This window comes from Oncorhynchus nerka, linkage group LG23, assembly GCF_034236695.1.
Source record: "Oncorhynchus nerka isolate Pitt River linkage group LG23, Oner_Uvic_2.0, whole genome shotgun sequence".
NCBI lineage: Eukaryota > Metazoa > Chordata > Actinopteri > Salmoniformes > Salmonidae > Oncorhynchus > Oncorhynchus nerka.
Genome location: NC_088418.1, coordinates 37,780,957 through 37,794,674, shown reverse-complemented (window position 1 = coordinate 37,794,674; position 13,718 = coordinate 37,780,957). Strand labels below are relative to the sequence as shown.

Below are 13,718 nucleotides of genomic sequence, written 5' to 3'. Positions count from 1 at the left end.
GTGCCCACAATATGCGACAAGGTATGTCCTCAAACTACGCATTATGGGTATTGTAGTATTTTCTGTGTGATATTTTGCTTCCATTTTTATCTCTCGTGTATTCACATTACATTTCCCCAAATAAGAGTTGTTGTTTTGGGCTGTTATTGCATCCCACGATTAAATCGGGGAAGGGACTGTGGGATCATTATTTGTTTTAAATGATGTAATATGCCAGGGAGATATATATACTGTAGTTAAGAAGTATGTTGTGTAGTAAGCTGTTAGTATCCCATGTGCCTCACCTTAATAATTTGGTCCCTTTCCCCCTCATAACTTACCCTACTGTTCTAACTTGGTGTTGCCTGTAGCCTGTTTTAGAGAAATGTCATCATCAACTATTGTAAGAGCTTTCATTGTCTGCTTATATACCCCTTTATTTAATATATGGTTCTAACTTAGTGTAAAGGGAGAACACTGTAAGAACGGCTCATGTTCTGAATTCTGTTGCTGTACATTTCAAAAGTGCTAAACAAATAGTTTTTTTTGACTATGTCCATCTTAGCTCGCTCATTAATGTTTTAATCGAAATTACGGATTGCCTCTTATCTGCTCATCTTTCCCTTATGGCATAGTTTGTAGATCTCAATTGTCAGTAGAAATCACATTTATTTAAGCTAGTCAGCTATGTTTTTTTATTATTTTTAAAGGCAGTAAATGAGGCACTAAATGAGGCTGAATTAACTGTTTCTCTGCCAGACAAGGCTCTGTTGATAGACCGGTGTAGTGGTGATAAGGAATCACTCCATGGTGCTGAAAAGAAAGCTCTGCTGTTGGGACAGAGCTGCTCTGACAGCTGGTGCTTAAAGTTTGTGAGGAAGATATGAGTCTCCAGCTTCAGTGATTTTTGCAGTTCATTCCAGTCATTGGCAGCAGAGAACTGGAAGGAAAGGTGGCCAAAGGAGGAATTGGCTTTGGGGGTGACCAGGGAAATATACCTGCTGGAGCACGTGCTACAGGTTGGGTGCTGCTATGGTGACCAGTGAGCTGACATAAGGTGGGGCTTTACCTAGCAAAGACTTATAGGTTACCTTGAGCCAGTGGGTTTGGTGACGAATATGAAACAAGGGCCAGCCAACGAGAGCATACAGGTCGCAGTGGTGGGTAGTATATGGGGCTTTGGTGATAAAACAGATGGCACTGTGATAGACTGCATCCAATTTGCTGTGTAGATTGTTGGAGGCTATTTTGTAAATGACATCGCCAAAGTCAAGGATCGGTAGGATAGTCAGTTTTACAAGGGTATGTTTGGCAGCATGAGTGAAGGATGCTCTGTTGCGAAAGAGGAAGCCGATTCTAGATTTAATTTTGAATTGGAGATGCTTAATGTGAGTCTGGAAGGAGAGTTTACAGTCTAGCCAGACACCTAGGTGTTTGTAGTTGTCCACATGTCAGAACCGTCCAGAGTAGTGATGCTAGATGGGCAGGCAGGTGTGGGCAGCGATTGGTTGAAGAGCATGCATTTAGTTTTACTTGCATTTAAGAACAGTTGGAGGCCACGGAAGGAGTGTTGTATGGAATTGAAGCTCGTCTGGAGGATAGTTAACGGTGTCCAAAGAAGGGCCAGAAGTATACAGAATGGTGTCTGCGTAGAGGTGGATCAGAGAATCACCAGCAGCAAGAGCAACATCATTGATGATCATTTCTCTGTATACACCATAATTTGTCATTTTGTCTGTCATAGCTGAAGTGTACCTTTGATGAAAATGACAGGCCTCTCTCATATTTTTAAGTGGGAGAACTTGCACAATTGGTGGCTGACTAAATACTTTTTTGCCCCACTGTATGTAAGGTGCCTCAGTCGAGCAGTGAATTTCAAACACAGATTTCACCACCAAGACCAGGGACCAGAAGGGCACCTATTGGTAGATGGGTAAAAATAAAACAAGCAGACATTAATAACTTCACCATGTTCAAAAGGATATCAATTACACTGTGGATGGTGTAGCCTAGCCGTTAAAAGCATTGGGCCAGTAACGAAATTCCCTAGCCAAGGTGGAAAAATCTGGCGTTCTGCTCTTGAGAAAGGCAGTTAAGCCCCAAAATAACAACATTTGGTACACGTTACAAACACTGTCAAGACTCAACATATCCAAGAATGGTAAGAGGGCGCCGGAGAAGAAGGCAGACGTTTTACTTGACCCCAACCGATTGTGTTTTGTTTGTGTGTTTATTTGCGTTGTTTGTGACTTATTTTTGTACTTATTTTGTACATAATGTTGCGGCTACCAAAAAATAACTTCTGGACATCAGAACTGTGATTACTCACCACGGACTGGCAGAATCCTTTTTTTCCTTTAACGAGTCTGACGAGGCCAATGCGAACGATATACTGACTAAACACCTCCCTCTGCAACTGGATCCTGGACTTCCTGATGGGCTGTCCCCAAGTGGTAAGGGTAGGTAACAACACATCCGCCACGTTGATCGTCAACACAGGGGCCCCTCGGGTGCGTGCTCAGTCCCCTCCTGTACTCCCTGTTCACTCATGACAGGTACGACTCCAACACCATCATTAAGTTTGCAGATGACACAACAGTGGTAAGCCTGACCACTGGCAACAATGAGACAGCCTATAGGGAGGAGGTCAGAGACCTGGCTGTGTGGTGCCAGGACGACAACATCTCCCGAAAACGTGAAAAAGACAAAGGAGATGATTGTGGACTACAGGAAAAAGATGACCGAGCACGCCCCCATTCTCATTGACGGGGCTGCATTGGATCAGGTTGAGAGCTTCAAGTTCCTTGGTGTCCACATCACCAACAAACTAACATGGTCCAAGCACACCAAGACAGTCGTGAAGAGGGTACGACAAAACCTATTCCCCATCAGGAGACTGAAAAGATTTGGCATGGGTCCTCAGATCCTCAAAATGTTCTACAGCTGCACCATCGAGAGCATGGTTGCATCACTGCCTGGTATGGCAACTGCTCGGCGTCCAACCGCAAGGCACAACAGAGGGTAGTGCGAACGGCCCAGTACATCACTGGGGCCAAGCTTCCTGCCATCCAGGACCTCTATAACAGGTGGTGTCAGAGGAAGGCCCTAAACTTGTCAGACTCCAGCCACCCTAGTCATAGACTGTTCTCTCTGCTACAGCACGGCAAGCAGTACCGGAGTGCCGAGTCTAGGTCCAAGAGGCTCCTAAAACAGCTTCTAGCCCCCAAGCCATAAAATTCCTGAACACCTAATGAAATGGCTACCCGGGCTATTTGCATTGAGACCCCCCTCTCTCTCTTTTACACTGCCTGTTGTTATCATCTATGCATAGTCACTTTAATAACTCTACCGACATGTACATATTACCTCAACTAACCGGTGCCCCCGCACATTGACACTGTACTGGTGTCCCCCTGTATATAGTCTCACTATTGTTATTTTACTGCTGCTCTTTAATTACTTGTTACTTTCACTCTTCTTATCTGTATTTTTTTTAAACTGCATTGTTGGTTAGGAGTGTGTAAGTAAGCAATTCACAGTAAGGTCTACACCTGTTGTATTCGGCACATGTGACTATTACGATTTGATTTGAACATTCATATCGAACCCCAAACGGTGGTGCTATAACGGGCACATGTTTATATCTCTTGATCTGTTTGACTCAAGAGTGTTGAAATTTGGCTAACATGCTCACAATGAAATTGGGGAGGGGACTGTGGATCTATCCTGGTCCGTTAGTAGGTTAGTCACACGCAACATCTCAGAAGGCACTGGCGAAAACTTTGGTGAAGTATGCGTTTTGCCATGGAGATCTGGCATTTACAAAATTACCCTGATTGGCAGGAGCTATACTAGTTAACTGATATGTAATACACACAATATTTCAATTGGGCCAATTTGTTTGTATTATTCTTCAATTTTATTTGATCTAGTAACCTTTGGGATTAAAAAAAGTTTAAACCAATCAAGCTGTTTTCAATAGTGGTCAGGCAGACACACTTGCATTCTTGGGCTATAGTATCATTATAGGACACTACCTAAGTACTATTGTTGGGGTTCTCAAACGTTTCCTTTCTGAGACCCACCAGTTTGTTCGTTTTATATTATGGTTCTTCTGTTTCAGCTTTTTCAGGGACCCCTGTAATCAACTTCCTGGGGCTCCTATGCCCCCTATTGAGGACCACTATCTGTCGTTTTTAGGCTTTAAAATGCCTAATGATTGTGACAAAGTTCAAAGTAACACAAAATGATTTTGAGAAGAAAATCCAAAACAGCCAGGAACTTCACACCAGCAGATGGATGACGTCATTCATATCTCGTTGCTTTGAAAGTATGTACGGCTCGGGTGGGGAAATCTTTCTTCTTTATCATCACTGCGCATGACGAATTCCCAAACTAGCCTCTCCCTTCCTCAACGCTTTCAGTCTGCCCTCACATTATGCGCCTGCGTACTACTATCAGGGGCTCCAGAATAGGGAGAATCGGTGGGAGTTAGCAAGCTGTGTAATGGCGGCCTCTGTGTTGCTGTCTGCGGAGAACACCGGACTTACTTTTGCGGTCGGCAATTCTGGAACTGTAGGGGCTCCCGGGAATGGAGTAGGGGTACCGGTTCCTGTACCTTGGAATCGGTCACTGGACAGGGCATTAGACGAAGCCTCGGCAACTGGTTGCCTCAACCTCAGCGGCAGGAAACTGAAGGAGTTCCCGAGGAGCGCCGCAAACCACGACCTCACAGACACAACTCGGGCCGGTGAGTGGGGATCGAGACTCGCGCAGCAGAATAGATGGAACTTGTCTTTAAAATGTTGATAATACAATTACATGGAACAACCCCAAAAAAGACACCTCGACGGTGGGTGGGTAACTAGCCAGCCAGCCACCGGCTCGAAAAATAAACTTGTTTTGACTTGGAGTACCTAGTTAGCCTGCTAGCTAACGCCAGGACACTGCCTGGCCAACAACATTAGCAAGCGAGCTAAGGTTAGCCAGCTAGCCAGCCAGTTTCCAGAGACAGTAGACACGGGTGTGACTGAACGAGAATTACGGTTTGGCTACTAGCAAACTAACTAGCTAATTTAGTTAGTTAACTATTTGCTTTGGGAAGTGAGCAAATTATCGCTCAACTAGCGCCATGTTAAATAAGTTAGCTATATGGCAATGTTCCTGTTTATTTGTAGCGTTAGCTAACGTATGAGGTTATAGTTAACTGACTAGCTTGAACGCAACGTTTATTTGACTGGTGGCTTGTTGACGCTATCTAGCTACGCCCAACTTTCGTCAGTTCATATTTTCATATGGATGTAGCTAGCTAGTTATAACATTTTACATGTGTCTGCTGCAAGTACATTCCCAGACACTCAAAACGTTATAATACGTTGAGCGAGAACTGGCAGATCGGGACGCCTATTGGATGTGTAAGGATTTGAATCAACAACCAGTGTTGTCGCCATTACCTGTTTTTGCCGTCAATTTGTGGCTCTGAAAATGAGGGAGGGAATACTGTACGGGGATTTATTTTTGTTTGTGATGCGATGCTCATTTTTAGGCATGGTACGCTGCACCGTCGTGACTGCTTATGCGGTGGACAGTCAGTGCAGATGTTGAGGGATTGTGGTTGCCTGGGGGGGTTGGGCTTTGACACCATGTGGCACTTTCATGAACCCTGCTCCAGACGGTCACAAACGGCCACTAAACACACGTATAGTTTGGGTGGCTCATGACATAACAGTACTTCTCTCTTCTATAGTTTTCCCCTTCTTTCACCAATTTCACGTTTCTTCTCAGTCTCCTATAGGCCTGTTGAATGCAGGAATTAACCTCTTATGAGTTTTTTTTGCCCTGGACCCTGACCCCTAGGGCAGATTGACTCATAACCTGCAGTTATATCTGCAGGGCAGGTGGGTTTAGGGTCATTAAGCAACATGAAATCTTATTAAAATCTATTCATATACACCCCAGGAAGAATATGACACTGTTAAAAAAAACTGCGAATTCTGACAAGCGAACAATTATGGCCATTTTACATTTTCATACATTCTTAGTATATGTAATTCCCAAATATTCTAAGGGATTTGTGAAAATTCTATAGCAATATAGAGTGGGAATGCAGCTGTGCGTTTTAACAATTTATAGGCACTGCAGTAGATAAATGTTTTTATCTCGTACAGGAGCGGAATCTGGCTATGGCGCACCAGTCTGCGTAATCAGAGCTACAGTAGGCCACATGGGCCTGTCATCATTCACTTTGAACTGGACTGTGTGTTTACAGCAGTAGGGCCTGTCATCATTCATTTTGAACTGGACTGTGTGTTTACAGGCAGTAAGGCCTGCACCCATTCACTTTGAACTGGACTGTGTGTTTACAGTCAGTAGCAACAGCGCGACTTTAGATCATTAGAACGCATTCGCCAAATGCCACAAAATACACCTGAATGGATTTCTACATATACCACCGGAGTCCTCTTCCATTTGGGAACTGTACAGTCCTATTGATGAAACAAACATGAAAAGGCTGGCTCTTTCTCCCTGAGTTATGCACATCAACAAGATCAAGATCAACAACTAATGCTAGCCAGAGAAACATGTGCTAAAATCTAATGAAGGACCATTAGATAAACCCCCTCAAACTTTTTCAGCTAGTTGACCATGAAAATTACACTGGTAAATGTTGGGGAATTGTATCCTACTCGTCCTTCTGCAGCTGGCCTGCCAATCCATGCTTGTCTCAACCAAGCACCCAAGCTAACTGGCTAAACTTGGATAGCTTGCTAGCTTTTTCCTGGCACAAATGAGAGAGACCTCATTGACCATCTTGCTTGCACTATGAGAGTTGGTTAGGCTGTTTACATGTTATCTAGAGCATTCGTGACTTACTTTTTTTTGCCTACTTTATTGACACCGGTCATATTCAGTGGGTGTTATGTGTTTGTAGCAGCCAGCTATCTAGCGAGTATTAGGCTCCATGTTTTTAGCTTGCTACATGAATAGATAAACTAGCCTATGTACCAGGCCAGCTGTGATTTACAACCTGATAGCAATATTTTTGGGGACTACCCAGAAATGTATTGGTGAATTATATTATTCATGCATTGAACTGCATCCATCTTTTCTGACAATGCCTTAGTGTAGGTCATGTAATGTTGAGTCAGTTATAATCCGTGAAGTTGGTTTTGGAGCATAAACTGGGAATTTTATATTTTTGTCTGATATTATTTTTGTCTGTTTCATATCTGCAAAGTAGTTAATGCTGTCAGTTCCACTTTAAATATTGTGTGGATGAAGGGCAGGTGTGTGGCGGCTGGGTTGAATAGCCTAAAGACAAAACAATCATGTGCCTTTTATTGGGGAGAGGCTTCTGTCTGGGCACTCTACAATAAAGGCCTAATTGGTGGAGAGCTGCAGAGATGGTTGTCCTTTTGGGTGGTTCTCCCATCTCCACAGAGGAACTCTGGAGCTTGGTCAGAGTGACCATCGGGTTCTTGGTCACCTCCCTGACCAAGGCCTTTCTCCCCCTGTTGCTCAATTTGGCCAAATTGCCAGCTCTAGGACGAGTCTTGGTGGTTCCAAGCTTCTTCCATTTAAGAATGATGGAGGCCACTGTGTTCTTGGGGACCTTCAATGCGGCATACATTTTTTGGTACACTTCCCCAGATCTGTGCCTCGACACAATCCGGTCTCCAAGCTTTACGGACAATTCCTTTGGGCCTCATGGCTTGGATTTTGCTCGGACATGCACCTTAAATAGACAAGTGTGTGTCTCCAAATCATGTCCAATCATTTGAAATGATCACAGGTGGACTCTGTTGTGGAAATATCTCAAGGATGACCAATGGAAACAGGATGCACCTGTGCTCAATTGAATCTCATAGCAAAGGGTCTGAATACTTATGTAAAGGTATTTCTGTTTTTTATTTGTAATACATTTGCAAAACATTTCTAAAAACATTTTAACTTTAACTATGGGGTATTTGTTGTGTGTAGATTGAGGATTATATATATTTTTTATATCCGTTTTAGAATAAGTCTGTAACAAAATGTAGAAAAGGACAACAACTAACCGAGCCACTGCCTGTTAACCCCGCTACGTCCAGAAGACGAAGTCAGTACAGGTGCATCAAAGCTGGGGCCGAGAGACTGAAAAACAGCTTCTATGTCAAGGCCATCAGACTGTTAAACAGCCATCACTAGCACATTAGAGGCTGCTCCCTATAGTCATAGACTAGAAATCACTGGCCACTTTAAGGAATGGAACACTAGTCACTTTAATAATATTTACATATCTAGCATTACTCCTCTCATATGTATATACTGTATTATATCCGATTTGACTGTATCTTAGTCACTTAATAATGTTTACATATCTGGCATTACTCATCTCATATGTATATACTGTTTTCTATACTATTCTACTGTATCTTAGTCTATGTATTACTCATCTCATATGTATATACTGTATTCTATCCTATTCTACTGTATCTTAGTCTGTGCTGCTCTGACATTGCTTGCCCAAATATTTATATATTCATAATTCATTCCTTTACTTTAGATTTGTGTGTTGTGAAATATGTTTAATTTTACGACACTGTTAGAGATAGAAACTCAAGCGTTTCGCTACATCCGTAATAACATCTGCTAAACACGTGTATGTGACAAATACAATTTGATTTAATGTGAAAGGGGTTTAGGGGTCTGAAAACTCTCAGAATGCACTCTAGGCCCACCCATTTGGGAGCCATACCAACAGACACTCCTGTGTACCCCCACCCTTCTACCCCTTTTGACTATCCCGCAGGTAAAGAAGCCAGATGTGGAGGTCCGGTCGGTTGGATGTACTGCCAAGTATGGTACAGAAATTACATTAAATTATATGGCAACAGCTCTGGTGGACATTCCTGCAGTCAGCATGCCAATTGTGCGCTCCCTCACCTTGAGACATGTAGCATTGTGTTGTGTGACAAACTGCACAGTGACCTTTTATTTCCCCCCAGCACAAGGTGCACCTGTGTAATGATCGTGCTGTTTAATCAGCATCTTGATATACCACACCTGTCAGGTGGATGGATTGTCTTGACAAAGGATAAATAAATGCTCACTAACAGATGTAAACACATTTGTGCACATTTTAAAGAAATAATTTTTTTTGTGCTTATGGAACATTTCTGTGGTCTTTTATTTCAACTCATGAAAGATGGGACCAGCACTTTACATGTTGTTTCATATCTTTGTTCAGTATATATTACAGACAAGTGGACTAACAAAAATCCGGCACCCCTGTTACAATTTTTGCCATTGCTGACTGTAGCCTACAGCGCATTCTCTGTATTAGCTGGTTAGGGTTCTGTGCAGGCCTCAGATTTTTACTTATAGTCAGGCTATTGCTAATAGGTTATTAGCAATTGCGGGCGGGTGTGGGTGACCCTTGCACAACTAACACAGTCTCACACTGAGTGTGTGTTGGGATGTATCTGGGTCAATATCGATTGTCTGGATGGGCGGAAGTGACCTCTAAGTTAAATTGTTTCTCTTCTGCTCTACTGGGTACCAATTAGTGGCATGGCCATGGAGGTGTGCTGTATGTTGTTCAGACAACCATGTTCATAATAAGTTACCTTTCATAAAACCTGAAGGCTCACATGGCTTGCTCCTTTTTTCTAATGCCTAGGCCATAGTTCAGCAGGCAAACTAAAATAGTATTTTGGCAGACAACCTGGGTTTAATTACCAATCGGTAACAGTCTGGGGGGTGATTTTGGGAGATGGAATCAGGGGCAATGGTAGACAGACTGATGTGAGGTCTGAAAAGTGATGTTAAATGATGAAGAGTAAAGAGATGTTTGGGAGACAAGGGCCATTCTTTTCTCCTGAGCAGGGACCTATAGAAGAATAACTGATGGCTCTCTTAGTGGAAGTGTGATGCTTGGGAGGAGGAGGATGATAGGGCAGGGAGAGGAACACTGACAGGGCCAGTGTTGTTACGATACCTCTTCCTCCTGTTTGTCACATGAAGATATTGGGTAATCCCATCAATTCTGGGCCAAACAACAACAGAGCCAACTTGTTTGGCCGGCCTGGCAGCACACACACAGCTGCAAGCTGTTGAGCCCCATACAGCAAAAACCCACACGCACAGCAACAATTTATAGGTTAACAAAACACTGGGGGAATGGGGAATTTACCTAAGACTGATAGTCAATGTTTTGACATAGATCTTCTGTTCTAGTTTGGCTATCCATTTCTGTATGAGTCATTCCACCTCAAAGTGCACAAGGAAGAGGATTTTGACGCACACCATCTCAGATTGTTTTAAAATAGTTTGGAGTTAGAAACCCTTGAGATTCCTGAAACATTATTTTGTTTAAATATAATTTGATCTCTGAGAAATTAAGCTAATTGATTGCACCCAAATTGGCCATTTTTAATTTATAGGATTCATGTCTTCAATAAATATAGTACCTAACATCTGATTTGTACTATAACATGATTTTGAGCATAATTCTTCATAATAATGTATTAGACATGAGGAATCGAATAAAATGATCAATAGCCACCTACAGGCCCTCCACACACATCCCACCCCAACAACCAGTATACAATATTAGTTCTGTCTGACAACCTAATGTAATGTTCTCTCTGTGAATCTGGTGATGGTTATTTTCCCCTGTTCAGACAAATTAGACATTGAAGTTACTGGCATTCTTTTCCATAAGTTAGTGTGAAAGTGTTGCTCATGTGTGAAAGTTTTGCTCATTAGATGCTGCTGTTCCTACTACCACCACACCCTTTTTATGAATTTAATGTCTCTTGTTTCTTAAATGGATCATATTTTCTTTAACTTTGGGTAGAAAACTCATTGCTTTTACCAAAATCCCAACCAATTATTATTTTTTTTTGTTATTTTGAATTGTACAATTTGTTTTAACCCCTTCGTCTCCCCTATTTTGTCATCCAATTACGATCTTGTCTCATCGCTGCAACTCCCCAACGGGCTCAGGAAAGGCAAAGTTTGAGTCATGCATCCTCTGAAACATGAGAATGCAAATAGTACCCGCAAAACACCAGTCTCAATGTCAACAGTGAAGAGGCGTCTCTGGGAGACTGGTGTTTTGTGGGTACTGTTTAATGAAGCTGCCAGTTGAGGACTTGTGAGGTGTCTGGTTCTCAAACTAGACACACTAAAATACTTGTTATTTTGCTCAGTTGTGCACCGGGGCCTCCCACTCTTTCTATTCTGGTTAGAGACAGTTTGCTCTGTGCTGTGAAGGGAGTAGTACACAGCGTTGTACGACATCTTTAGTTTCTTGGCAATTCCTCACATGGAATAGCCTTCCTTTCTCAGAACAAGGATAGACTGATGAGTTTCAGAAGAAAGTGCTTTGTTTCTGGACATTTTGAGCCGGTAATCGAACCCACAAATGCTGATGCTCTAGATACTCAACTACTCTAAAGAAGGCCAGTTTTATTGCTTCTTTAAAAAGAACAACAATTTTCAGCTGTGCTAACATAATTGCAAAAGGTTTTAATAATGATCAATTATCCTTTTAAAATTATTAGCTAACACAACGTGCTATTGGAACACAGGAGTGATTGTTGCTGATAATGGGCCTCTGCACGCCTATGTAGATATTCCATTAAATATCAGCCGTTTCCAGGTACAATAGTCATTTACAACATTAACAATGTCTACACTGTATTTCGGGTCAGTTTGATGTTATTTTAATGGACAAAAAATGGTCTTTCCTTTCAAAATTAAGGACATATGTAAGTAACCCCAAACTTTGAACGGTAATGTATAAAAGCAGCAAATGCCATTTAATAAGAAGGGGCTAGAGGCGTCTTATATGGTGAACAATGATTGGGGGGGGGGGGGGGGGAGACTCCAAAAAACTATACAGACAATGCCTTCATCAAACAACACTGTTTCATGATGCATCAGTAACATGGCAGGCAATGTTTTGAAACAATTACTGCTTCGCATACAAGCCAGTGAATTCTATGCATTACAGCTGGATGAGTCAACAGACATGGGGGGGCCTGGCACAGCTCCTGGTAAATGTCCGTTATGTTTATGGGGGGTCAATTAAGAAAGACATCCTTTTCTGCGAACCACTGGAAACCAGGACAACATCAGAGGATATTTTTTAAGTACTGGGCAGCTTTGTGACATCAAATGGACTTCAGTGGTCAAGATGTGTTTTCTGTACTGATGGCGCAAACGCCATGACAGGGAGACATGGTAGAGTGGTAATGCGCTTGCAAGCAGTTGCTCCCGACGCCACTTGGGTACACTGCAGCATCCACCGAGAGGCTCTTGCTGCCAAGGGAATGCCTGACAGCTTGAAAGACGTTTTGGACACTACAGTGAAAATGATTAACTTTGTTAAAGCAAGGCCCCTGAACTCTCGTGTATTTTCTGCACTATGCAATGATATGGGCAGCGACCATGTAACACTTTTACAACATACTGAAGTACGCTGGTTATCAAGGGGCAAAGTATTGACATGTTGTTTTTAATTGAGAGACAAGCTTAAAGTTTACTTTACTGACTGTTATTTTCACTTGTCTGACCGCTTGCACGAGTTTCTTATAGTAAAAAGCACAACCCAACATTGCAGAGTTATGTGCATCCTTTCAAGCACACCCTTCTCATTAACCTGTGGTGAGTTATTCACAATTTTTTATGAACAAATAAGGTTCTATATGTAAGATGGTTAAATAAAGAGCAAATTGATTATTATATAATTTGTGCCCTGGTCCTATAAGAGCTCTGGTTGTGACGACAACTCACTCATTCTTATGTTTAATAAATGTAGGCTTACAATGATGGCAAAAAACAACATTTGAGATTGCGCTCATCCTGGTGCTAGAGGGGGTACGCAGCTGGAGGTTGAGTGTTTAAAGGGGTACGGGTCTATAAAAAGTTTGGGGACCCCTGGAACCACCATTACATATTTCCATTAGTAGCCTGCATTTACTGTTAATTCCCATAATTTCTAATCAGCCATGTTTGTTTGGTTATGGTTTGGTTATGGTCATTTTTGTTAGTTCTGTTGTTATTATTACTATTATTACTATTATTATTACAGTCGTTTACTGTTCTCATTGTTGGACTTCACACATTGTTTGCAGAGCTCACAAACCTATATGCTACAGGTTTTGGTTATTTTATTACATTTATGAGTTTTGTCAATTGATTCATTGTCTTTTGTTTGGAGCGCTCTTGTCAATATTGAATCAGGACGTACACCTGATTACGCATATCGAAGTAGACCTATCGAAGTAGGCCTAGGCTACCTGTCCTGCACGCAAATGTAGGCCTATAAATGTTACCATTTGGGGATGTCTGATTAGTATTTCTGTCACCACCACTAATGTGCTGTGGCGCTTCTCAAAAACATATTTCACCTCAAACAGCAAGTAAAGAATGTCTATTTTTACATCCATTTGAGAATGACAGTCGTTCCTCAATGTATTTGAAAAATATTTCCAGCTCTCCCTTTCGATAACCACTTGGCATGAAAGGGAGAAATGTAATACTCTGATACAGTGGAAACTTCATAAAATACCTGATTTACTTGTTATCTCTTGCACAAATAGCCTACAGCTGTGACTGTCCCGAGCTCATGAAACTGAGGGCCCAGAATATTTTATAAACTGTTGCAAGTTTGCTAGCACAAGCTTCAGCTGGACACAGTTGATACAATGTTTCAAGATTGTTGCAGACATGCCATGAGTACACTGGGA

The 13,718-nt window shown here is 42.1% G+C and overlaps 1 protein-coding gene across 8 annotated transcripts in view; it reads left to right on the top strand.

Moving 5' to 3' along the window:
• Nucleotides 1–4,327: 4,327 nt before the first annotated feature.
• Nucleotides 4,328–13,718, top strand: part of LOC115106796 (DISP complex protein LRCH3) — an 86,884-nt gene continuing 77,493 nt past the window's right edge. For 4 of the 8 annotated variants that reach the window (XM_065008099.1, XM_065008098.1, XM_065008097.1 and 1 more), the window contains exon 1: nt 4,329–4,729. In XM_065008099.1, the coding sequence (XP_064864171.1) occupies nt 4,486–4,729 (244 nt within the window). In that variant the 5' untranslated portion in view covers nt 4,329–4,485. Of the gene's footprint in view, nt 4,730–13,718 lie in introns of all 8 variants that reach the window. The other 4 variants (XM_065008095.1, XM_065008094.1, XM_065008093.1 and 1 more) reach the window with 2 other exon arrangements.